At 39.8% G+C, this 25243-nt stretch overlaps 1 protein-coding gene across 10 annotated transcripts in view; it reads right to left on the reverse strand.

The window, feature by feature from the left end:
- Positions 1–25243, reverse strand: part of SH3D19 (SH3 domain containing 19) — a 211782-nt gene that overhangs the window by 111479 nt on the left and 75060 nt on the right. For 5 of the 10 annotated variants that reach the window (XM_061142488.1, XM_061142491.1, XM_061142482.1 and 2 more), the window contains one exon: positions 683–722. Coding sequence is in view for 3 of the 10 variants with exons in the window: in XM_061142482.1 (XP_060998465.1) it covers positions 683–722 (40 nt within the window). In the remaining 7 variants the exon portion in view is untranslated. Of the gene's footprint in view, positions 1–682; positions 723–805; positions 1071–2486; positions 2655–25243 lie in introns of those variants that run through there. The other 5 variants (XM_061142484.1, XM_061142489.1, XM_061142485.1 and 2 more) reach the window with 5 other exon arrangements.

Below are 25243 nucleotides of genomic sequence, written 5' to 3' on the forward strand. Positions count from 1 at the left end.
AGGCAGATTCTTTATCATCTGAGCTACCACCATCCCATATGTATACAAGGATTTCAAAAAACACTCTTCAGTGTTGGTGAAGATCTCATAAGACACACTTCTCAGCATGAATAAAGAGGCTGAAGGGATAGAATCTTCCTGGCCATTCAAAAATATCTAGTGACAACTTAAAGAATTCAACTGGAATATATATATATATATTGATAAGCTCTAGGAAGAATTAATTACATCAAATTTTTAGCAGTAGCCTGCCATTTCCAGTTGATGAAAGACATTGTTTTTTTAAATGATTTCCACTTTAAAAAATAATTTTTAAATTTCTATAAGCCCATGCTAGCTTTATACATAATTAGAAAAAAAAAAAAAAAGCAGTACACATTTATAAAAATACCAATTAAAGAAAGTAGAGGGAAATAAACCACAAAAGAAAATAAACAGGGATAAAATAATTTTCTGTAAAAATATACCTGTCACTGACACAAATTCTCAAAATAAAACATGTCTTCCAGGTACTCAATACTTTTTAAAGAATGTTTGTTCTGAGAATGAACAGTATTTCCCTTGTGAAGCCTGAGGGCCATGGAAGATTCAAATATACAGTGTTTGCACTTCTTCCAAATAATATTTCCTAAAAGAGAAGCTATATACAGAGTTATTAAATACTATAACTATAAATTCATACCTTGAAGAACGATGCTCTGGTTTATTTCGTTCGTTTCGATCTGTAAAGAAAGAAGACAGTTACATTTTAAAAATGCTCTTTAGAAGTCTTAGAAAAGAAGTTCTTAAATACCAGCTGCCATACCATCAGATTTCACAAAGGACTGTTCAAAGGTTGCTGTGTCTTCCCCTACATAAGGCTCTCCTTCAGAGTTGAGAGGATTTGTCTGACAGAGGAGTTATGAAAGATACAAAGAAGGACAGGCATATAAAGTTTTTACAGTTTGTTAAAAATCATCTACTTAGAAAATATATCATTACATGTATTATTTCATTTTCAAAGATCTTTGCTGTTTTAAACACTTTGCTAAAACCAAAACAAGTTTAGCTAAGGAAAGAAAGTAAGGAAACTGAAAAGCCACAAATTACTCAGCTCAAAAAAATCATTCCATGAATCATGGTTGGCAAAAGCTTCTAACAGGATGGGGAGGGGAAAGAAATGAGCAGTCAGCTACATCTGCAAATACACTGAGACCAGAACAGCCTCCTCCTTAACTCTCTATCACCCAGAACTTTTCAGAAGTTGGATTTCCATGTTTCACAGAAAATTGGGTCTAAAGGGCTACAGGGCAGTGGTTCTCGACCAAGGGCGATTCTGCTCCTCCTCCCCAAGGGGACACCTGGCAATGCCAGGAAATAGTCTGTGGTTGTCACAGTTCAGGTGGAAGGAGATACTGGCGTCTGGCGGGCAGAGACCAGGGATGCTACTAACCACTACGACAAAGAATAATCTCACCAAAAATGTCAACAGTGTTAAAATGGAGAAATCCTGCTACAGAATAAGAGGCCAAAGCCTAGCTGCTAGACGTTTTTAAAAGTGCCTCTACATACTACTCTAAAATGTGCTTCATCAACCTGAAGACTATTATATATAAGAGAAAGAACCACAAAACCCACAGGTTGTCCTTTTTTTTTTTTTGACTAATGATTTTTCCTTCAGTACATGCTTAAAAATAAATGAAGTAGCAAGATAGCAGTGTTAATGAAAAACTAACAACAGAAAGCAATGGGTAAAAAAAAAAAAAGAAGAAGAAAGTAAGCAACGGGTAAAACCACAATAAAATCTTATAGAATGACTTTTAAAAATCCTATGCAAGATTATCAAAAGATAGTTTTCGAAACTATCTTCTGAATTAACACTAACATGATACGATTTAGTGGCTAAACACAGATTAGACTGGAATCCTTTCTTCCCCCCTTAATTTTACTGCTGATGCAGCAGCATAAAGATAATGAAAACATTCTCTAAAAATTCTGAAGAAATTTTATGAGAAAATTATGAAAGAAAATGAATCAGATTTACATAGTTAAATACAAATTCTTTCTGAATGGGTACTTAATAAAAAAGAAATGTCTTTTTAAACCAAGGAGTTAGCACACAGGAAGATACTGTCCTCTGAAACGCTGACAAGGAGAAAGACCCACAATAAAACATATTTGTTTAGCTAAGGCTCTCCCAAACACATGAGGTTAATCCATTTCTGGTTCCAATTTCTCTACACAGTGACTTAGTGTTACTGCCACTTTTAAAACTTTTAATTTAACTTAGTTTACCCCTCCTCTAAATAAAAATCTAGTTTTTCATTTGTTGAGTACTATAAAATTTAAAGTCAGGAATACAGCGCACATGTTAAACCATTTTTTACTGTTCCTCTTCAGCTTTTAGCCTGTTAGTTTTGCTAACAAAAGTAAAGCATACTGTCTCAAAGTAAAGCCAGAAACTAGATGCACATCAGCTATCCTCATAACAAAGTAATAGCTCTTACCTGTAACTAAGATGAGCTAAGTCTGCCCGTAATACAATTTGCTGTGGCTGGTGTCTTAGTTTTCATACAGTTCATTTAGGCACGTAATAGCGAATTCCCCTACACATCTTCCTAGTCATACAACACACAGGAGGAGGGGAGAAACAGAGTCACGATGCATGTAAACAAGACTCAGCCTCCAAGGTTCCCTCCAGGGCCTGTTCTGATTGGCAGATGTGCTGTGATCAGTCTGCACAGCTGGAATGCAGCCATTCAGGAAGCAAATGGCTCATAGTTCTCCTTCATTCTTGCTTAAAACAGGAAATTCTACCAACATTCTAATACTTTCTGCTCTAAGAAAATACAAATACCTTCCCACTGTACTTCCCTGTGGAGAAGTAATTAAAATTGGAGAAAATAACTTGATAATCTGTTGGAGGACATTTTAAACATTTCCTCCCAAATTCACTCTTAGTGTACACATGTTACATTTCCACATAAATATGCATACACAGTGCTTATAATATGTTACTCTTAAGACCCATATATTTGCTAATTTGAGGGTAAGGGTAAATTATCCATTACTTAAAGTATTCCCCCATCTTGGCTCTTGGCAATGGAAAACAAATTAAGATTCATGTTCTTGGCTTAAGCTTTTTTCTTAAAATACACAAATAACTGGACTTCACATTTTTCCATAAGCCATCTTTTAGCTTGAAAACATATAAATATATACTGTGTGCATGTTGTGTGTCTGCATTTTAATATACTTACTTTAAGCAAAGTAATTCTCATGATAGCCGACACTATTGTGCAATTGTCAAGAAATACATTAGTGTTAATGCTGAATTTCTGGCAAAATAATAAGTGGTTATTTTGATCCAAAAGCTGAGACTGAACAAAACAAAGCACTGAGGGTAGATTCAGAATCTAGATCTTGCCAACGATAATAAAACGTTTGGATTAAAATTCCCTTAAGAAAAATGAGAACAGATCTATAGCAAACATGGACACTTCACCTTGACTACATACAGTGCTTTAAGCGTATGGTTTCTATTTATTTCAAATCAAGTATTCTTTGGCATATTCCCCCCAATTTTTCAGAGTTCTAAGTTTTAAATAATTATGAGAGAAAATACTTGCAAAGGCTTCCCAAATCTTTACATACTTAGATAATTTACTAGTCCAAAGCCTCACCATTTCCACAAAGAAAAGAGCTATGGAAAATAAAAATGGCCTTTTTCAATTATGGGTTTCTCAGGGTAGTGGGATTGCTGGGTCATATGGTAGTTTTATTCCTAATTTTTAAAGAAATCTCCATATTGTTCTCCCTAGTGGTTGCATCAATGTACATTTCCAACAACAGTGCAAGAGGGTTCCCTTCTCTCCACACCCTCTCCAGCTTTTATTGTTTGTAGATTTTTTTTTTTTTTTGAAGATAGCCATTCTGACCAGTCACCCCATTGTAGTTTTGATTTTCATTGGCAGAAGCCAACACAATATTACAAAGCAACTATCCTCAATTAAAAATAAATTCAAAAAAAGAATGGCCTAACTCTAAAAGTTAGTTACCCAAAGCTGCACATTTCCTGTAGACAATGCACTAGCTCCAGGGGCCCAGGTTGGCATGGCTGGATGGCTGTGTGAAAGTATGCAGCTTTGTAGGTTTAAGTCACTCACTCTGTCTCTCTCTCTCTCACACACACACATACACGCCATGCAAGAGACAGAGAGAGACCTTAGACTTCCTGCTCCCACTCATCCACATCTCCTGGTTAATAAAGCTCATTGAGGAAATGGAAGAACACCCTGAAAGAACAACAAAGGCAGAACATAGGCAGAACTGGTGCAAAAGGTGTTCAAGACTCTGTATGTGTGGGTGTTATGGGGACAACTGAGGAGGCAGTGGGCAAGAGAGCAGAATCAGGACAGGCTGGGAAGCTTCCACGGGTCTGAGAGCTCCAGATGACCAAATCTTCCTGCCATGATGACTCCTGGTCCTAAGTAATCTGGACATTCAGGATCCCAATGTTTATATATTCATATGGTATACCACCATTGTAGAAATAGGCCCTTATACTGGCAGGGACAGCTTTTTGGAAATGGAGAGACAGATTCTACTACTGCTAATTATTCAGGGTGATTCTGAATCTAATAGTATAACACTTTGAAATGAATATAACAAAAATGCAGATGTCCTCTTTTGCTTTGATTAAAAGAAGAATGGCCAACTCAGAACTTAGTAGAATCTACTCTAAGAAATGTGGGCTTTGAGAATCTGGCTCTAATCAATTAACTAGAGAGAAAAATCAAACCCCATTGGGTTAGGACTTATATTACTAGCTCAAGTGGGCAACAAAAGGTCCTAGGTCATTCTTTGAAATTTGTGGGAAGACTCAGTCCCCAGGAGTGAAAATACATTGACACACTCAAAATAGAGTATGAATCTCACTTGTATTTCATACTGGAGTGCTAATATCTCTCTTTAGAATGACTATTATCTGTGAAGGGATTCTGCATCAGACTTCCAAGCATTACTTACACATTCCAGCTTGGAAGTATATATGAATACTTTATGTTATTTTAAAGAATGATCAATGCCAGTCAGTATTAACTGAAAGATCTACATGTTCTGAAGAAGAATTCTTTGCACCTTATGGCAAACAGAATAAATAAAACACTGAATTCCTCCATGAGAAGAGAGAAGATACTCAGGGTTCACAAATCTTACTCTAATGACTCTTTAAAAGATGGCAAAACTGGTTCTCCTCAATAGTACATGGATGGAATTTTACATATCTCAGATGAGAGTTTCAGGGCTTTCCTAAAATCTTTAAATGCCATTTCCTGAGAAAATGACAAATATGTTTACTAGGAATGAATCCAGGATTCATTATACAAATTACTGACACCAGCTAACACCTAGTCACCTCCTCTTTCTAATTAAATTTCCACACTTTGTTCAGGTGTACTTCCAAACTGATTTTTAGCCACTTTTGAGACTCCCACAGTGACTAATATCAGTTCACTTCAGTACAGTTCAGTTGCTCAATCCTGTCTGACTCTTTGAGACGCCATGGACTGCAGCACACCAGGCCTCCCTGTCCATCACCAACTCCTGGAGTTTACTCAAACTCAGGTCCATTGAGTCAGTGATACCATCCAATCATCTCATCCTCTGTTATCCCCTTCTCATCCTGCCTTCAATCTTTCCCATAATCAGCGTCTTTTCAAATGAGTCAGTTCTTCACATCAGGTGGCCAAAGTATTGGAGTTTTAGCTTCAACATCAGTCCTTCCAATGAACACCCAGGACTGATTTCCTTCAGGACGGACTGGTTGGATCTCCTTGCAGTCCAAGGGACTCTCAAGAGTCTTCTCCAACACCACAGATCAAAAGCATCAATTCTTCAATGCTCAGCTTACTTTATAGTTCAAATATCACATCCATACATTACTACTGGAAAAAGCACAGCTTTGAATAGATGGACCTTTGTTGGCAAAGTAATGTCTCTGCTTTTTAATATGCTGTCTAGGTTGGTCATAACTTTCCTTCCAAGGAGCAAGTGTCTTTTAATTTCATGGCTGCAGTCACCATCTGCAGTGTATTTGGAGCCCCCCAAAATAGTCTGTCACCGTTTCCACTGTTTTCCCATCTATTTGCCATGAAGTGATGGGACCGGATGCCATGATCTTAGTTTTCTGAATGTTGAGCTTTAAGCCAACTTTTTCACTCTCCTCTTTCACTTTCATCAAGAGGCTCTTTAGCTCTTCTTCACTTTCTGCCATGAGGGTGGTGTCATCTGCATATCTGAGGTTATTGATATATTTCTCCCGGCAATCTTGATTTCAGCTTGTGCTTCCTTCAGCCCAGTGTTTCTCATGATGTACTCTGCATAGAAGTTAAATAAGCAGGGTGACAGTATACAGCCTTGACATACTCCTTTCCTGATTTGGAACCAGTCTGTTGTTCCATGTCCAGTTCTAACTGTTGCTTCCTGACCTGCATACAGATTTCTCAAGAGGCAGGTCAGGTGGTCTGGTATTCCCATCTCTTTCAGAATTTTCCACAGTTGTGGTCCACACAGTCAAAGACTTTGGCATAGTCAATAAAGCAGAAATAGATGTTTTTCTGGAACTCTCTTGCTTTTTTGATAATCCAACAGATGTTGGCAATTTGATCTCTGGTTCATCTGCCTTTTCTAAAAGCAGTTTGAACATCTGGAAGTTCACTGTTCATGTACTGTTGAAGCCTGGCTTGGAGAATTTTGAGCATTACTTTCTAAGCATGTGAGATGAGTGCAATTGTGAGCATTCTTTGCATTAGAATAGTAGTTTGAGCAATCTTTGGCATTGCCTTTCTCTGGGATTGGAAGGAAAACTGACTTTTTCCGGTCCTGTGACCACTGCTGAGTTTTAAAATTTGCTGGCATATTGAGTGTAGCACTTTCACAGCATCGTCTTTTAGGATTTGAAATAGCTCAACTGGAACTCCACTAGCTTTGCTCGTAGTGATGCTTCCTAAGGCCCACTTCACTTCGCATGCCAGGATGTGTGGCTCTACCTGAGTGATCACACCGTTGTGATTATCTGGGTCATGAAGATCTTTTTTTTTTTTGTACAGTTCTTCTCTGTATTCTTGCCACCTCTTCTTAATATCTTCTGCTTATTTTAGGTCCATACTATTGTGCCCATCTTTGCATGAAATGCTCCCTTGGTATCTCTAATTTTCTTTAAAAGATCTCTAGTCTTTCCCATTCTATTGTTTTCCTCTATTTCTTTGCATTGATTGTTGACAAAGCCTTTCTTACATCTTCGTGCTATTCTTTGGAACTCTGCGTTCAAATGAGTATATCTTTCCTTTTCTCCTTTGCCTTTTGCTTCTCTCCTATTCACCGCTATTTCTAAGTGACTAGTATATCGTTCTTTTAAATGGTAAACTTTCAATACATATACTGGGTTGGCCAAAAAAGTTGGTTTGTATTTTTCTGTAACAGCTTATGAAAAACCCGAATGAGCTTTTTGGCCAACCCAATATATCTGTTGTTCTTGAACTTAAGAAAGTTACTACTCTCTTAATCCAAGGAATGAAAGACTTCTGTGAGTGATGTTTACACAGCACTGCCCATGCTTCTGTGGGTAAGTGGAAAAGTCTGATTGACAGTACTGCCAATACTGACGCCTTTCATTAATTCTAATTATTTTTTTTTCTTTTTTAATTTATTTTTATTATTATTTTTTTTTTTCCAGTGGGTTTTGTCATACATTGATATGAATCAGCCATGGATTTACATGTATTCCCAATCCCGATCCCCCATTAATTCTAATTATTAAATGCCTCAACTCATGCAAAGGCAGCACACTAATCACAGGGAGGGGGAATCAGAGACAGAAGGGAAGTTTTGTCAACATATGAGTTAGGCTTCAGTACAGAAGCAGAATGCCTCTGGAATCTGTTTTCTCCTTCCCATGCCCACTGCTTTTGCCTACATTTCAGTTTATGATCAGCACTTGTCTGGATGGTGATGTCTTGACTCAATTTTTGGTTCCTGTCTCATCCTCTCCAATTCAGGTGTATTGCTTGGCCAGATAAATCCATGCCTCAGAAAAATTATAAATCACTATGTGCCCTAGATCCTGAGAGAATTCTATGAGGTAATGACAGATGCATCCTTAGAACCTTGCCTGTGCACTCTGAGTACTCAGTAAATGTCAGCTGCCATCTAGGGTTAAAAAGACAGCTATTAACTAGAAGTAGTGACTAGTACTATTAACAAATAGCTGACTAGTAAGGAGCAGCTGCTGTGCTTTGCAGGAGCAGGCGTGAAGAGATATCCCATGTCCAAGGTAAGAGAAACCTAGTAAGATGGTAGGCACTGAGAAAGGGCATCAGAAGGCAGACAGACTGAAACCACAATCAGAGAAAACTAACCAATCTAAACACATGGACCACAGCCTTGTCTAACTCAATGAAACTAAGCCATGCTGTGTAGGGCCACCCAAAATGGACGGGTCATGGTGGAGAGTTCTGACAAAATGTGGTCCACTGGAGAAGGGAATGACAAACCACTTCAGTATTCTTCCCTTGAGAACCCCATGAACAGTATGAAAATGCAAAAAGATAGAACACTGAAAGATGAACTCCCCAGGTCGGTAGAATAACTCCAGAAAGAATGAAGAGATGGAGACAAAGCAAAAACAACACCCAGTTGTGGGTGTGACTGGTGATTAAAGCAAGGTCTGATGCTGTAAAGAGCAATATTGCATAGGAACCTGGAATGTTAGGTCCATGAATCAAGGCAAATTGGAAGTGGTCAAACAGGAGATGGCAAGATGAATGTTGACATTTAAGGAATCAGTGAACTAAAATGGACTGGAATGGGTGAATTTAACTCAGATTATATCTACTACTGTGTGCAAGAATCCCTTAGAAGAAATGGAGTAGTCATCATAGTCAATATGAATCTGAAATGCAGTACTTGGATGTACTATCAAAAATGATAGAATGATCTCTGTTCGTTTCCAAGGCAAACCATTCAATATCATGGTAACCCAAGACTATGCCCCAACCAGTAATGCTGTAGAAGCTGAAGTTGAAGGGTTCTATGAAGACTTACAAGACCTTTTAGAACTAACACCCCAAAAAGATGTCCTTTTCATTATAGGGGACTGGAATGCAAAAGTAGGAAGTTAAGAAACAGCTGGAGTAACAGGCAAATTTGGCCTGGGAGTACAGAATGAAGCAGGGCAAAGACTAATAGAGTTCTGCCAAGAGAACACACTGGTCATAGCAAACACCCTCTTCCAACAACACAAGAGAAGACTCTACACATGGACATCACCAGATGGCCAACACCGAAATCAGACTGACTATATTCTTTGCAGCCAAAGATGGAGAAGCTCTATACAGTCAGGAAAAACAAGACCGGGAGCTGATTGTGGCTCAGATCATGAACTCCTTATTGCCAAATTCAGACTTAAATTGAAGAAAGTAGGGAAAACCACTAAACCATTCAGGTATGACCTAATCAAATCCCTTAGGATTATACAGTGGAAGTGAGAAATAGATTTAAGGGATTAGATCTGATAGACAGAGTGCCTAATGAACTATGAACAGAGGTTCATAGTGACATTGCACAGGAGACAGGGATAAAGACCATCCCCAAGAAAAAGAAATGCAAAAAAGCAAAATGGCTGTCTGAGGAGGCCTTACAAATAGCTGTGAAAAGAAGAGAAGCCAAAAGCAAAGGAGAAAAGGAAAGATATACCCATTTGAATGCAGAGTTCCAAAGAATAGCAAGGAGAGATAAGAAAGCCTTCCTCAGTGATCAATGCAAAGAAATAAAGGAAAACAATAGAATAGGAAAGACTAGAGATCTCCTTAAGAAAATAAGAGATACCAAGGGAACATTTCTTGCAAAGATGGGCTTAATAAGGGACAGAAATGGTATGGACCTAACAAGAAGCAGAAGATATTAAGAAGAGGTGGCAAGAATACACACAAAGAACTGTACAAAAAGACCTTCATGACCCAGATAATCACAATGGTGTGATCACTCACCTAGAGCCAAAGATTCTGGAATGTGAGGTCAAGTGGGCCTTAGAAAGCATCACTATGAACAAAGCTAGTGGAGGTGATGGAATTCCAGTTGAGCTATTTCAAATCCTGAAAGATGATGCTGTGAAAGTGCTACACTCAATATGTCAGCAAATTTGGAAAACTCAGCAGTGGCCACAGAACTAGAAAAGATCAGTTTTCCTTCTAATCCCAAAGGCAATGCCAAGGAATGTTCAAACTACCACGCAATTGCACTCATCTCACACGCTAACAAAGTAATGCTCAAAATTCTCCAAGCCAGGCTTCAGCAATACGTGAACCATGAACTTCCAGATGTTCAAGCTGGTTTTAGAAAAAGCAGAGGAACCAGAGATCAAATTGCCAACATCCGCTGGATCATGGAAAAAGCAATAGAGTTCCAGAAAAATATCTATTTCTACTTTATTGGCTACGCCAAAGCCTTTGACTGTGTGGATCATAATAAACTGTGGAAAATTCTGAAAGAGATGGGAATACCAGACCACCTGACCTGCCTCTTGAGAAATCTGTATGAAGGTCAGGAAGCAACAGTTAGAACTGGACATGAACAACAGACTGGTTCCAAATCAGGAAAGGAGTATGTCAAGGCTGTATACTGTCACCCTGCTTATTTAACTTCTATGCAGAGTACATCATGAGAAATGCTGGGCTGAAGGAAGCACAAGCTGGAATCAAGATTGTTGGGAGAAATATCAATAACCTCAGAAATGCAGATAACTCCACCCTATGGCAGAAAGTGAAGAAGAGCTAAAGAGCCTCTTGATGAAAGTGAAAGAGGAGAGTGAAAAAGTTGGCTTAAAACTCAACGTTCAGAAAACTAAGATCATGGCATCTGGTCCCATCACTTCATGGCAAATAGATGGGGAAACAGTGGAAATAGTGACAGACTTTGTTTTTGGGGCTCCAAATACACTGCAGATGGTGATTGCAGCCATGAAATTAAAAGACACTTGCTCCTTGGAAGGAAAGTTATGACCAACCTGGACAGCATATTAAAAAGCAGAGACATTACTTTGCCAACAAAGGTCCATCTAGTCAAGGCTATAGGCTTTCCAGTAGTCATGTATGGATGTGAGAGTTGGACTATAAAGAAAGCTGAGCACTGAAGAACTGATGCTTTTGAACTGTGGTGTTGGAGAAGACTCTTGAGAGTCCCTTGGACTGTAAGGAGATCCAACCAGTCCATCCTAAAGGAGATCAGTCCTGGGTGTTCATTGGAAGGACTGATGTTGAAGCTAAAACTCCAATACTTTGGCCACCTGATGCGAAGAGCTGACTCACTGGAAAAGACCCTGATTATGGGAACGATTGAAGGCGGGATGAGAAGGGGATGACAGATGATGAGATAGTTGGATGGCATCACCAACTCAATGGACATGAGTTTGAATAAACTCTGGGTCTGACCATGGACAGGAAGGCCTGGCCTGCTATGGTCCATGGAGTTGCGAAGAGTTGGAAATGACTGAACGACTGAACTTAACTGAGTGACTGGTACTGAACATTAGTGATTACATAAGTTACCTAACCTCTCTAAACCTCAGTTTTCTCATCTACACATGGGAAAGAATTTTATCTTTATAGAGTTTTTGTACAGATAAATGAACTAAAAGGTATAAGGAGCTTAGCTCAGTATCTGGAACACAAACTTGATGACTCTAATTCTGTTATGACTATTCTTACTGTCTTCCATGCCTGGCTCAAGAACTACCTTCTTCATGAAACCACCCTTGACTCTTCTTTCTCTTCAGCATCCTTGTATTAGTTTCCTATCACTGATGCTGAAGCTGAAGCTACAATACTTTGGCCACCTGATGTGAAGTGTCGACTCATTAGAAAAGACCCTGATGCTGATAAAGACTGAAGGCAGGAGGAGAAGGGGATGACAGACGAGATAGTTGGATGGCATCAGTGACTCAATGCACATGAGTTTGAGCAAGCTCTGGGAGATGGAGAAGGGCAGAGAAGCCAGACATGCTGCAGTTCAAGGGGCCGCAAAGGTTTGGAGATGACTGAGCGGCTGAGCAACAACAAGAACAATCACTGCTATAAGAAATTAACTTAAAACTTGGTGGCTTAAAACAACAAAAATGTATTTATTATCTTACAGAAAGTTATAATAGGTTTTACTAGGCTAAAATCGAGGTGTGTGCATGGCTATATTCTGTCTGGAGTTTCTAGGGGAGTGTCAGTTTCCCTGCCCTTTCCAACTTCTTGGGGTCACCTGCATTCCCTGGGCTTGTGGTCCCTTTCTCCAACAATGTAGCATCTTTAAATCTCTGACTTCTTCTGTCTCTCTTTTCCAATGTATAGATTCCTTATTATTGATTACATTGGGCCTGCTGGGATAATCCAAAATAACATTACCTCAAGATCAGTGGATAAGGAAACTTGTTCTTCTTTGCCATGCGATATAACACAGTCACAGGTTTTGGGGATTAGACCATGACATCTTCAAGGGGGGAGCATCATTCTGCCTAACACATCCTATCAGAACTCTTATACAAGCTCTACCATTCACTTGACATTGAGCAATACCAAATAATGCTGTATTGTTATTTAGCATCAGGCATGTTCTACCACCTTTCAGTGTGGACGATGACAGTAGGACTCAGACTCTGCTTCACAGTCACCCTCTGCAAATGTCTGTTGATAATGGTAACATCCAAAGCCCTCTCACTTCCTTCCGCCTGCATCCTTCAGGCTATAGTTGGCTCCTTGATATATCTGACATTGCTAAAAAAAAAAATGTGTCTCCTTAAAATTCCCATTTTAAATTCCCAGGTGGCGCTAGTGGTAAAGAATCTGCCTGCCAATGCAGGAGATGTAAGAGAAGTGGGTTAGATCCCTGGGTTGGGAAGACACTCTGGAGAAGGAAATGGCAACCCACTCCAATATTCTTGCAGGGAAAAGTCCATGGGCAGAGGAACCTGGTGGGCTATAGACCGTGGGGTCACACAAAGAGTCAGACACGACTGAGCACACACACAGAAGTCCCATAATTTTTACACCCTAGTGGTTTGAGTCATCTCTGCACTAAAATGACCCACATTTGGTCTATTCTTTTGTCTCAAAGTAGCTCTCACCAAACCAAACTCCACACACAAGATGAAAACCTACACAGCACATTTGAACTGGAGGAAGAATCAGCTATTTGATAACAGGCTGCTACTTCTTTTTAATAATTCTTCCTTCAAATAGTTCAACAATTTTGATTGTTGAGCACAACTCACTACTTTTTCTGATTTTTATGTCAGTTTCAGAGGTGAAAATTGGAGCCACCATCCACACTGCCCCTTTTCACCCCAAAGTGAATTCGGCAGAAATGTTAGGAAGATGGGCATTTCATCAGTGCCACTAAGGGCCTGGGAGGAAGGCGACGAGGGGAGCAGATGGAAGCAGGCTTCACAGCAAGGTGTCCTCAACCCTCACTGCTGCTCCCACCGCAAGCTCCCTACTGAGTCTCTTAGTAATTACTTTCATAACGCTTCTTGTTACAGAATCTCACTTTTTTCAGCAAGTGAAACTTGTGATTTAAGAAGGGATAAAGAGACCTTTTAGTTAAGTATAAATCTCTATTCCCCCTACTGCCAAATTAAAAATATTAGACCCATATTTAAAATACTAGGGGCACTCCTATGGCTTTTCTAAAGGAGGTGTAAATTTTACCTGGAATAAGATATGCTTCAAGAAAGGTAACCTGAGGAAGTGACCCAATAACAGGGATTGCTTTCAGTATTTCCCAATTTATTAATATAAAAACCTCTAGGGTAGTTACAAAGCATATTAGTACCGCAAAGGCTCTAAAAAATCTTGCAATTCACATTTTTGTTTACCTTTGTTTAACTAGCATTTCCCAAACTAATTTTAGGGTGAAACGTTTCTTACAAAATCAGACTTGATATCTGGTGCCTTAGTATGATCAGTGTTATCTCATTATCACCATGCCCTCCTCTGGGAACCCAAGGTTCCTTTACAAAGTTAGTATTTGCAGCTCTGTGTCCAGCACCACGTTTGACATGTGGGTGGCACTTCTCTAATGAACTGAACTCCAGCTGGGATAGGGCCAGCACGGTACCCAAACAGGTCAAACCCTGATCTTTGATGATTATATTAAATGTGTCCTTTCTTTAACCCCATCACTTATTTATCTTTGACTTTGCATTGTTTGGGTTAATTTGTGCATTTTAGAATTAAAGGTTCCACAAAAAGAGGTGAGTGCATGTAATGCCTCTGGGTCTCTACTAATGGGTGGCAGCCATGATGGGAAATCAGCTGCTATTTCACGATGACAACCTAGAGAGAGGTTAAGAGCACTCTAGATCAGATGGGCCTTATTTTGAGTTCTTGCTCCACTGTTTACTACCTGAATGACCTTAGGAAGGTAGTAGCCTTTGTAAGTCTCAGCATCCATGTCTGTAAAAGGTGGGAAAATCACCATAGTAGCATGCATCTCATCATACTGAATGAGGATTAAATGAAGAGATGCATATTAAGGATGGTGTGGTGGCTGAACATGATAAATGCTCAATAAATGTTCACTACTATGATGATAATGTGAGGGATACACAATATTCACAGGGTTCATAATATTGTGGGTAGAATTATCCAAAAGGTAATCATCCTTTGTCCAATATGGATTATTTTAATTCTGTAGGATTTTTTGCTGGCCTATTACTGGTCAAGAGGGCAGGAATGTACTAATAAATAATTTCCAAGTCTTCCCTCATCCAGCAGCTCCAGTTTCTTTCCCTTCCCCCTTCTTTTGAACCAAGGGCTACTATGAAAAATTAATAAATATGATTTTCACTTTTTTTCATTTTCCCATTGCAGCCTCTGACAGAAGTGATAAATAAGCCCTAAAAGTAAGCAGCAGAAGGGAGAGAAAGAACTAAAAGGCAGACAGAGGTAGTTCCTTCAGGATGAAAACCTGTGCCCACCAAGGATCACCACCCCTCCATCCTTCCATCTTTCCCGGTTAAAGTTCATTCTGAGGGTGTTAAGCCCTCAAAGTCATTTTCTGAGACTCAAGAATTCTAATATGAATTTCCTGAGGAGTATGAATGAGTGATGTAAAGAAAGAAACTAAATAGATTAAATACAGATACTGTATCTGTTTCTGAAATTATTGAAGTCTGCTTCCATATTTTAGGATGGTATGGATTTCTTTCACAAGCATCCAGAAAACAAAGATTAAATGTGTTATTTCAAGTTATCAAAGGATAGGTAACATCTCTAACCATAGGTTGCTTTTTCAGCTATTAGGGTAAAAATAAAGATGCTTTTTCCTCCCTTTAAGGACTACTGCTGCTGCAGCTGCTGCTAAGTCGCTTCAGTCATGTCGGACTCTCTGCAAACCCATAGACAGCAGCCCACCAGGCTCCCCCGTCCCTGGGATTCTCCAGGCAAGAATGCTGGAGTGGGTTGCCATTTCCTTCTCCAATGCATGAAAGTGAAAAGTGAAAGTGAAGTCGCTCAGTCGTGCCCGACTTTTCTCCACCCCATGGACTGTAGCCTACCAGGCTCCTCTGTCCATGGGATTTTCCAGGCAAGAGTACTGGAGTGGGTTGCCATTTCCTTCTCTACCCTTTAATGGCAAAAGGTCCAATCTCACAGCTCCCCTTCCTTTAGTTCAGGATGATTTTGAAGATGTCGCAACAAGGTTTTACCTTTCTAGAACTGACTCTGCAAAGTGAGCAAATAACAGAAACCACTGTAGCCAAGAGAATCCATTACCTGGGGAAGCAGGAAACAAAGGGATGATCACACTATCCAAATAGCAGGCACATCACTCTGGTGAGCGAACCTCCTACATAGCTGAGAAGTTTCTAATCTGAATTTTCAAACAGATTTTTATCCACAGTGGGGGAGTCTTGGCCTCTTATCTGAAATGATGAAAAAGGTCAGGCCACATCCAAGCCTTGCCACATCACCTTACAGAAGGGTAGAGAATGTATTCTCTGCACAACAGCACGTGGCTTCCTGCAAGTTCCAGCCTACCTGGCTCCTTCCTCTCCATTCCGTTAACAAGCTGCCACCCACACCAGCAGCTCCAAGGTGCTGCCAGGACACAAACAAGGAGCATGCCCAGGAGCCTTCTCTGCTCTTCAGCTGTGTGGCTCTCAGTTCTTACTATTCACAGTCCTCAACACACATGACCTTCGGGTGAGAGGAAGCTCCAGAGGCACCTGCCATCTCTGCTTGAAGCCTTATGTTTCCCACGGGCAGAAATAACGCTTCCCCTCCACTCCCACCAATAGACATAGTGCCCCGGACCTGCTGGCACTTAGCACATTTTGACTCACGTTATAATTCTAATCAGAAGATATGGTACATACATAAAAGGGAACATTACTTAGCCATAAAAAGGAACAAAACTGGGTCATTTGTAGAGATGTGGACGGACACACAGAGTGAAGCAGTCAGAAAAATAAATACCATATATTAAGGCATATATGTAGAACCTAGGAAATGGTACAGATGAACCTATTTGCAGAGCAGGAATAGAGATGCAGATGTAGAGAATGGACATGTGGACACAGCAGTGGAAGGAGAGAGAGGCATGAGTTGAGAGAGTAGCATGGACACATATACACTACCATGTGTAAAATAGATAGCTAGTGAGAAACTGCTATATGACATAGGGAGCTCAGGGCTTCTCTGGTGACTCAGCAATGCAGGAGATGTGGGTTTAATCCCTGGGTCAGGAAGATTCCTGGAGAATTCCCTACCCACACCAGTATTCTTGCCTGGGAAATCCCCTGGCAGGCGACAGCCCATGGAATTGCAAGAATCAGACAATGACTTGGGAGCTAAACAACAGGGAGCTCAGCTCGGTGCTCTGTGAAGACCGAGAGGGTGAGATGGGGACAGGATGGGAGGAAGGCGATATTTGTGTACATAAAATTGACTCATGCTCTAGTACAGCAGAAACTAACACCATATTGCAAAGCAATTACACTCCAATTAAAAAAAACAAAATCAATAAAAACTGCCCATGTATGTCTTCATGCTCTGGGTTCCTCCGGGACAAGGCCTTGTAAACCCTGTAATGTCTGGCAGAGCCACTTACACACAGGAGGTATCTGTCACTGAATACACTGCTATGAAACCTCCCCAACACCTCTGCAAAATGGACAGGCTTTGTGTTGCTTTGTGGTTTTTTTGGAGGGGGCAGCAGGCAACAGCTGTTATTAATTCATAGAGAAGAGATTGTGAGTTACCATGGGAAGGCTTCAAATAATTTTGATTTGGAATGGAAGCATTTTGAAGTGCTACTTCAGAATTGCAGAATTAGTAGAAACATATTCATATGATTAAAAATGCACTGCTTAAAGTTGGGGTGGGGAGGCAATACAATTATCACAAAAAAGCACAGGAAGCTGCACAAAGGGCTCATTTCTGTGGGTCCCAGGTCACAAAAACAACTGATAGCCATTCGAGAACTGGCTATTAGTATGCCAACACCACCACCAATGACAGCTGTTACTCATCTCAGTTCAGTTAAGTTGCTCAGTCGTGTCTGACTCTTTGTGACCTCAGCATGCCGGGCCTCCCTGTCCATCACCAACTCCCAGAGTTTACTCAGACTCACGTCCATTGAGTCGGTGATGCCATCCAACCATCTCATCCTCTGTTGTCCCCTTCTCCGGCCTTCAAGCTTTCTCAGCATCAGGGTCTTTTCCAGTGAGTCAGTTCTTTGCATCAGGTGGCCAAAGTATTGGAGTTTCAGCTTCAGCATCAGTCCTTCCAGTGAATATTCAGGGTTGATTTCCTTTAGGATGGACTTGTTGGATCTCCTTGCAGTCCAAGGGACTCTCAAGAGTCTTCTCCAACACCACAGTTCAAAAGCATCAATTCTTTGGCCCTCAGCCTTCTTCATAGTCCAAGTCTCACATCCATACATGACTACTGGAAAAACCATAGCTTTGACTAAACAGACCTTTGTTGGCAAAGTAATGTCTCTGCTTTTTTTCTTTTTTAATGTCTCTGCTTTTTAATATGCTGTCCAGGTTGGTCATAGCTTTTCTTCCAAGGAGCAAGTGTCTTTTAATTTCATGGCTGCAGTCACCATCTGCAGTGACTTTGGAGCCCAAAAGAATAAAGTCTCTCACTGTTTCCATTGTTTCCCCATCTGTTTGCCATGAAGTGATAGGACCAGATGCCATGATCTTAGTTTTCTGAATGCTGAGTCTTAAGCCTACTTTTTCACTCTCCTCTTTCACTTTCATCAAAAGCCTCTTTAGTTCTTTGTTTTCTGCCATAAGAGTGGGTGTCATCTGCATATCTGAGGTTATTGATATTTCTCCCAGCAATCTTGATTCCAGCTTGTGCTTCTTCCAGCCCAGCGTTTCTCATGATGTACTCTGCATAGAAGTTAAATAAGCAGGGTGACAATATACAACCTTGACGTACTCCTTTTCCTATTTGGAATCAGTCTGTTGTTCCTTGTCAAGTTCTAACTGTTGCTTCTTGACCTGCATACAGATTTCTCAAGAGGCAGGTCAGGTGGTCTGGTATGCCCAGCTCTTTTAAGAATTTTCCACAGTTTATTATGATCCACACAGTCAAAGGCTTTGGCACAGTCAATAAAGCAGAAGTAGATATTTTTCTGGAATTCTCTTGCTTTTTCGATGATCCAGTGGATATTGCCAATTTGATCTCTGGTTCCTCTGCCTTTTCTAAATCCAGCTTGAACATCTGGAAGTTCACTGTTCACATACTGTTGAAGACCGGCTTGGAGAATTTTGAGCATTACTTTGCTAGTGTGTGAGATGAGTGCAATTGTGTGGTAGTTTGAGCATTCTTTGGCATTGCCTTTCTTTGGAATTGAAATGAAAACTGACCTTTTCTAGTCCTGTGGCCACTGCTGAGTTTTCCAAATTTGCTGACATATTGAGTGTAGCACTTTCACAGCATCATCTTTTAGGATTTGAAATAACTCTACTGGGATTCCATCACCTCCACTAGCTTTGTTTGTAGTGATGCTTCCTAAGACCCACTTGACTTTGCATTCCAGGATGTCTGGCTCTAGGTGAGTGATCACATCATCATGATTATCTGTGTTTACTATGTTAGAGGCGTTCTTAATACATTCTTGCTTAATCTTCACAGAAGTCCCATCATGCAAGTCTTTCCCATACTACTAATGAGAAAACAGTCTGAGAGAAGCTAGTTAAACAAAAAAGGAGTACAAGTTTTCAACCTGGATTTGAAGAACCCCAAAGTCCCTGCTCTTCCCACCACATCAGAAGGCTGGCAGTCCCAAATGTTTGATGAACTACACAGTAAATGTGCAGAAATACTGTTTACCGCAAGCCATGCTTATATTTTAGCATCAGACAGTGTATTTTTAGAGACTGAATCCAGGGCCTCAAATTCCTTCCAACTGTTTCTGAGGGGTTTTCTTCAGCTCCATAAAACATACAAACACCGTCTAATAAATTGCTAAGAATACAGAAGATTTTGACTTGGGCGTCTTATAACAAGACGTCTGAGCTGCGCAAATAATTTCTATTCAGTACTTAGTGCTCTCAATAATCTTAAGCTAGTAACATTAAATTTATAGGCTCAACGGAGTATGGACATAATGGTAGGGACAATTCATTTTAAAATGAACAGACAGTGAGACAAGTGTGAATGCTGTTGGAACACTGTCTGTCGTTAATACCTTTGTTGTTAATTCCTGTACCGTCAGAGTGAAAGTTTTGAAAGAGAACAAAGTGACTGCAGAGAATTACAGTAAGCCCCCTACATTTGAACCTTCACGTTGTGAACTTTCAAAGGTGTGAATGTGCGCTGGCATGTCCAATCATGACAGTCAGTTCATGTGTCTGGTGTGCGCGGTCACACACGTGCATGCTCTACAAGCATCTGTGCTGTCGCGTACGTCACTGTCCAGTCCTGTGTAGAGTACATAGTACACTGCCTGTAGTTCAGGCCCAGTATGTCTGGAAGCAAGCGTAAAAGCAGCAGTGATGTACCAGGTACTACTGTACTTTTCAAGTTACTGTAAGATAATGTATAGCTTTAAAATGTTTTGGGGATTTCCCTGATGGTACAGTGAATAAGAATCTGCCTGCCAATGCAGAGGACATGGGTTCGATCCCCAGTCTGGGAAGAGTTCACAGGCCATGGAGCAACTAAAGGCCGTGCACCACAACTGCCTAGATGTGCTTCACAACAAGAGAAGCCACTGCAGGGAGAGCCTGGGCATCACTCGGAAGAGCAGCCCCGCTCACACAACCAGAGAAAGCCTGGGTGTAGCCACGAAGACCTAGAGCAACCAAAAGCAAATAACTATTTCTAAAGGTTTTACATTTTGTGTTTGTTTTTATGTATTATTCGTGTGAAAAGTATTATAAACCTATTACAGTGCAGTACTGTATAGCACATTATGTTAGGTGGGCGCCTAGGCTAATCTTGTCGGATACTTACAAACAAACTGGACTAATGAACACACTCTCAGAATGGAACTTGTCCGTATGCAGGAGATTTACTGTGGTATAATTTTATAGGATACCAATCTGGATTGTGGCTGATTTTCTTTTCAAATACAATTATCCACCTTTTTATTGCAATGCAAAGTCCATTCTTAATGACAGCTAAAACACACAACACTGGGGGATGAGGAGGAAGAACTGTAACACACTGATACATAAGCCATGAACCAGAAATTGGCTCTGGGACAGTTTCTGTGTCATTTATGCACACCAGACCTTCAGATATCTTAGGTTTGTCTGTCATCACTACACCACTCCATACCTAGACTTAGCGACACAGGGTGAAATACGTTTGTTTGCAACATTCATAAATTAACTCATGTACCACAGGCAATTAAAAATTAAGCTTAAGAAACAGAGTGATCATCTAGTCAGGAAACTAGACTTTTATATCTAAAAGTCTATTATATCCAGTAGCCCAGTCAAGGCTTTCCTTTTGAACTAAAGGCAGAAAACTGCTGTCCACACAAAGTTGGTGATCCGCCTGAGAAGATTCCCTGTGGAGGACCTGGGGCTTGAGAGGGAAAAAGACTGGAGTTTAAGGTAATTTATGACTGATGGTAACTTCAGTCCCAGAAATTTAGAGATGAAGAAGAAAGACAGGTCCTAGAGGAAAAATACAGTAAACTACTCCATCTCCAGATACATCTAACTCCTTCCTTATTTTAGCAATTTGGGAGGGGAAGGGGTTGAAAAGTCCACCTATTGGTACATCCATTACTATACCTGTTGACACAGGCATTTATATCATCCAGAGGAAAGCATTTCTGGAGAAACAAACCCACTATATATACCAGTCAATTTAGTCTTTTATTCATAAAAAAGTCTTTTATTCATGTACCTACAAAATAAGCAAACATCTTAGGGAAATCAATAATATAAAATAGAAAGACCAAGATAAACAATCACTTCTGAATTAAAGGAAAATTTAGGGAATGGAAGGGAATATTTCATTCTCATACATGAAAAAGCATGTCACATCTACAAAAGAAGAAGATTCTGTCATGAAAAAGGAACAATTGGAGAATAAGAAACAGTTTTTGGAAACTAAATATGACTATAAATATAAAAGATTAAATGGGTAATCCATAAAAACACAGAACAGACACTGCTGAAAACTGGATTTGTAATCTAAAAAATAAGTTGACAAAATTTTTAAAAACATAGAGATGAAGATAAAAATTAACAGCAATGGAGAATAGATTTAGGAGGTGCACATCATTCCTAAAATTAGTGTTTCAGAAGATTATAGACAGACTAGGAGGGACAACATGCTCAGAAAATGACAGATGAAAAGTTATGAACAAGAAATACTCTATCCTGAGAACTTAGTATCTAAATGTTCAGAAACAGAATTATTTTAGAAACAGGCTCTATTATTCTGTTTGGAGAAAATCTCTCAAGAAGGATGGATGAAGGAAAGGCAAAAATGAAAAGGTTGCAATGGCTCTCTTCACTCTGCTATAGTATCTATAGAGAGAGGTGGCTAGAGGAGAGCTCATAAACCCAAGAGAAGGGCTAGAAACAGAAAACTGCAAATCAGAAGATGAAACAGAAATCATAGGAGCAGAAAAGAGTCTAGGGCAGTTCTGTTCACCAGGTATTCAAAAAAAGAGAGAAGATTCTGCAATATAAGGCTTAACTTCCCCAATGCATCACTCTCAGCATTGACCAGGTAATACCAAAGCATGAGTCATATACTCAACTTTAAGATGCAACTAAGACTCTGCAACAAAATACCATTTGATGCTCACTAGGATGGCTGTCATTGAAAAAGCAGGTAATAGTAAGTGTGGAAAAAGATGTGGAGAAAATGGAATCCTCATGCATTGCTGGTATGAATGTAAAATGGTACAGCTTCTTTGAAAACAGTTACCATATGACCCAGAAATCCCACCCTTAGTTGAAAACCCAAGAAAAGTTCAAACATACATCCACATAGACACTTGTCCAAAAATTTTTATAGTACTATTATTCATAACAGTCAAAATGTAGAAATAACCCCCAAATCCATCAACTGACAAGTGGATAAGTAACATGTGGTACAGCCACAAATGTAATATTATCCAGCAACAAGGGTGAAGCACAACATGCTATACATGGATGAACCTTGAAAACACCATGTTAAGCAAAAGAAGCTTAGTCACAAGAAGATCACATATTCAGTGACTCCATTCACACAGGATGTTCAGAATAGGCAGTCTATAGAAAGACAGAGTGTAAATTTGTGGTTTCCTAGGGCTGGGGAGGATGAGAGGTCAGGGTGAAAGGGTTCAGGATTTTTTCTTGGAGAGATGAAATGCTCCAAAACTGATCATGGTGATGGTTGCACAACACTGTGAATATACTAAAAACTACTGACCTGTATGAACAGGTGAATTCGATGATATGTGAATTATATCTAATAAGTTTTTAACCAAAAAAAAGCTGCTAAAAATAATAGCCCTGATTAAATGGGTGAATGACAGGTTTCTGTCTTAATATTTATGGAAGAATAAGGCTTCCCTGATGGCTCAGACAGTAAAGCGTCTGCCTGCAATGCAGGAGACCCAGGTTTGATCCCAAGGTTGGGAAAATCCCCTGAAGAAGAAAATGGCAACCCACTCCAGTACTCTTGCCTGGAAAATCCCATGGACGGAGGAGCCTGGTAGGTATAGTACATGGGGTTGCAAAGAGTCAAACATGACTGAGTGACTTCACTTTCACTTTCAAGACTACATGAATTAGGACTCTGAGTATTCATGTTTCAAAAGTTCTGACTTCCAATCTAAAATACTGCAGATAGTTGGATTTCTGGTTCTTTAAGAAAAATACCTGTAAAGTTCCCATACTGGCCTGACCAACCAGATCCATGTGAAACGGGGGAGGACTGGGAATAATCTGGGCTGCACTTACGTCCATTCAGCGTGCCGTATGCATCAGCCCTAACCCTCACAGCCCTGTGAGCATTCTCACTTAAACATGTGGGAAGTGAAGCTCTCAGACAGTAAGCAACTTGCCCGGGGCTTCCTAGGTGGCCCAGTGAGAAAGAATCCGCCTGGCAGAGCAGGAGACACAGGTTCAGTCCCTGGGTGGGGAAGACCCCCTAGAAAAGGAAATGGCAAGCCACTCCAGGATTCTTGCCTGGGAAATCCCATATACAAAGGACCCTGACAAGCTCTATGGGGTTGCAAAGAGATGGACACGACTTAGCGACTAAATAACAAGTAAACTGCCCAGGGTCACAGGATCAGCAAAGGGTGGAACTGAGACCAGAACTCAGCTAAACTGACTCCAATCTCATGCTTAAGATGGCTTTTCACAACAGCACATTTCTGATCTTTTAAAATAAATAGTGAAAGAGACTAAAAACATCACATTTCTATTAACAAGTCAGAATTTTGGTTGTAAAAAGAAAAAAAAAACTATAATGGAATAGAAAGGGGAAGATGTATTTATAAGGATAGGTTTTATATGACTTTAAATGGTTCTTTATACCCCTGGGTCAATGGCAACCCACTCCAGTGTTCTTGCCTGGAGAATCCCAGGGACAGGGGAGCCTGATGGGCTGCTGTCTATGGGGTCCCACAGAGTCGGACACGACTGCAGTGACTTAGCAGCAGCAGCATACCCTTGAGTAACAGCTGATTGGGAAATTAATGTCACTATTCTAAGACATAAAGCATCTGGTATGGTAGCTTCCATAATAATGGGGGTTGTATTTAACTAGGGCCAGAAGATTCTTACTCTCTAAATATTGTACATGGGAAATAAAAAAGATAAGTGATCTTTCAATAAAAAGCTGTAAGAAAGTCTCCTAGACATAGATTTGGCTTTGATAGTAGTACAACTAATTAAAATGAAGGAATCGGGGGGGGGGGGGGGGAAGACTAAGCAAAATAAATTTCCAATAATAACTCCAGGTGAAAGACACTCTGATAATTCCATAAGAATAATTCTGACTATTAGATAAATTGTAAAAGGATTTAGAGAGAACAGAATACCTTCAAACTTTTCTTCCTTCTCCCCAGAAACAAATATTGTATAGATGAAAGCCTTCTCACTGGTTCTCTCTCCTCAAACTGTATGATGCCAAGAGCAAATAATGGTGCAATCAAGAATTTGTGCACTTCCTTAGAAATTTGCGTCCAAATATTTGTAAGAAAAATCACTTAATAGGTAAACTGAGAGTACTCTGTTATGATCAAATAAAAAGTATTATTATAGCAAATAAAAATTTAAGCCTATACACTATAAAAGGGAAAAAGAAATGTCTCTTGCTTTCTGTTTCTCTCCATAAACACCATTAAGATATGGGAGTCAAACTGTATATGGGGTAATTGAAATGATTCCCACCTCTGGTAAGGATGTCACTGACAACATGAAGTTCTTAAATGTTTTAAGCATTCATACCACGTTGCCTACTGGCAGAAATTAAGTCATAAGTGGATATGAAATTAACATATGGTAATCAATATTGTTATCATTTTAAAGATGAAAACAAAGCATGAGATATTAGGTCTATACTATGTGTTTCCAAAGCTATTTCCTAAGTTAACGCATCACAACTGTTGGAGAAAAACGAATATTCAAAAACTCATAATTTATTACTCTTTCCCTAAGTATTGAGGAAAACTGTTATTCTTTCATATAAGCTTAGAGCAGACAGTAATGTGGTTTGAGAATCACTGTTAAAAAGGAGAC

The sequence above is a fragment of the Dama dama genome, chromosome 5 (assembly GCF_033118175.1).
Source record: "Dama dama isolate Ldn47 chromosome 5, ASM3311817v1, whole genome shotgun sequence".
Classification (NCBI taxonomy): domain Eukaryota; kingdom Metazoa; phylum Chordata; class Mammalia; order Artiodactyla; family Cervidae; genus Dama; species Dama dama.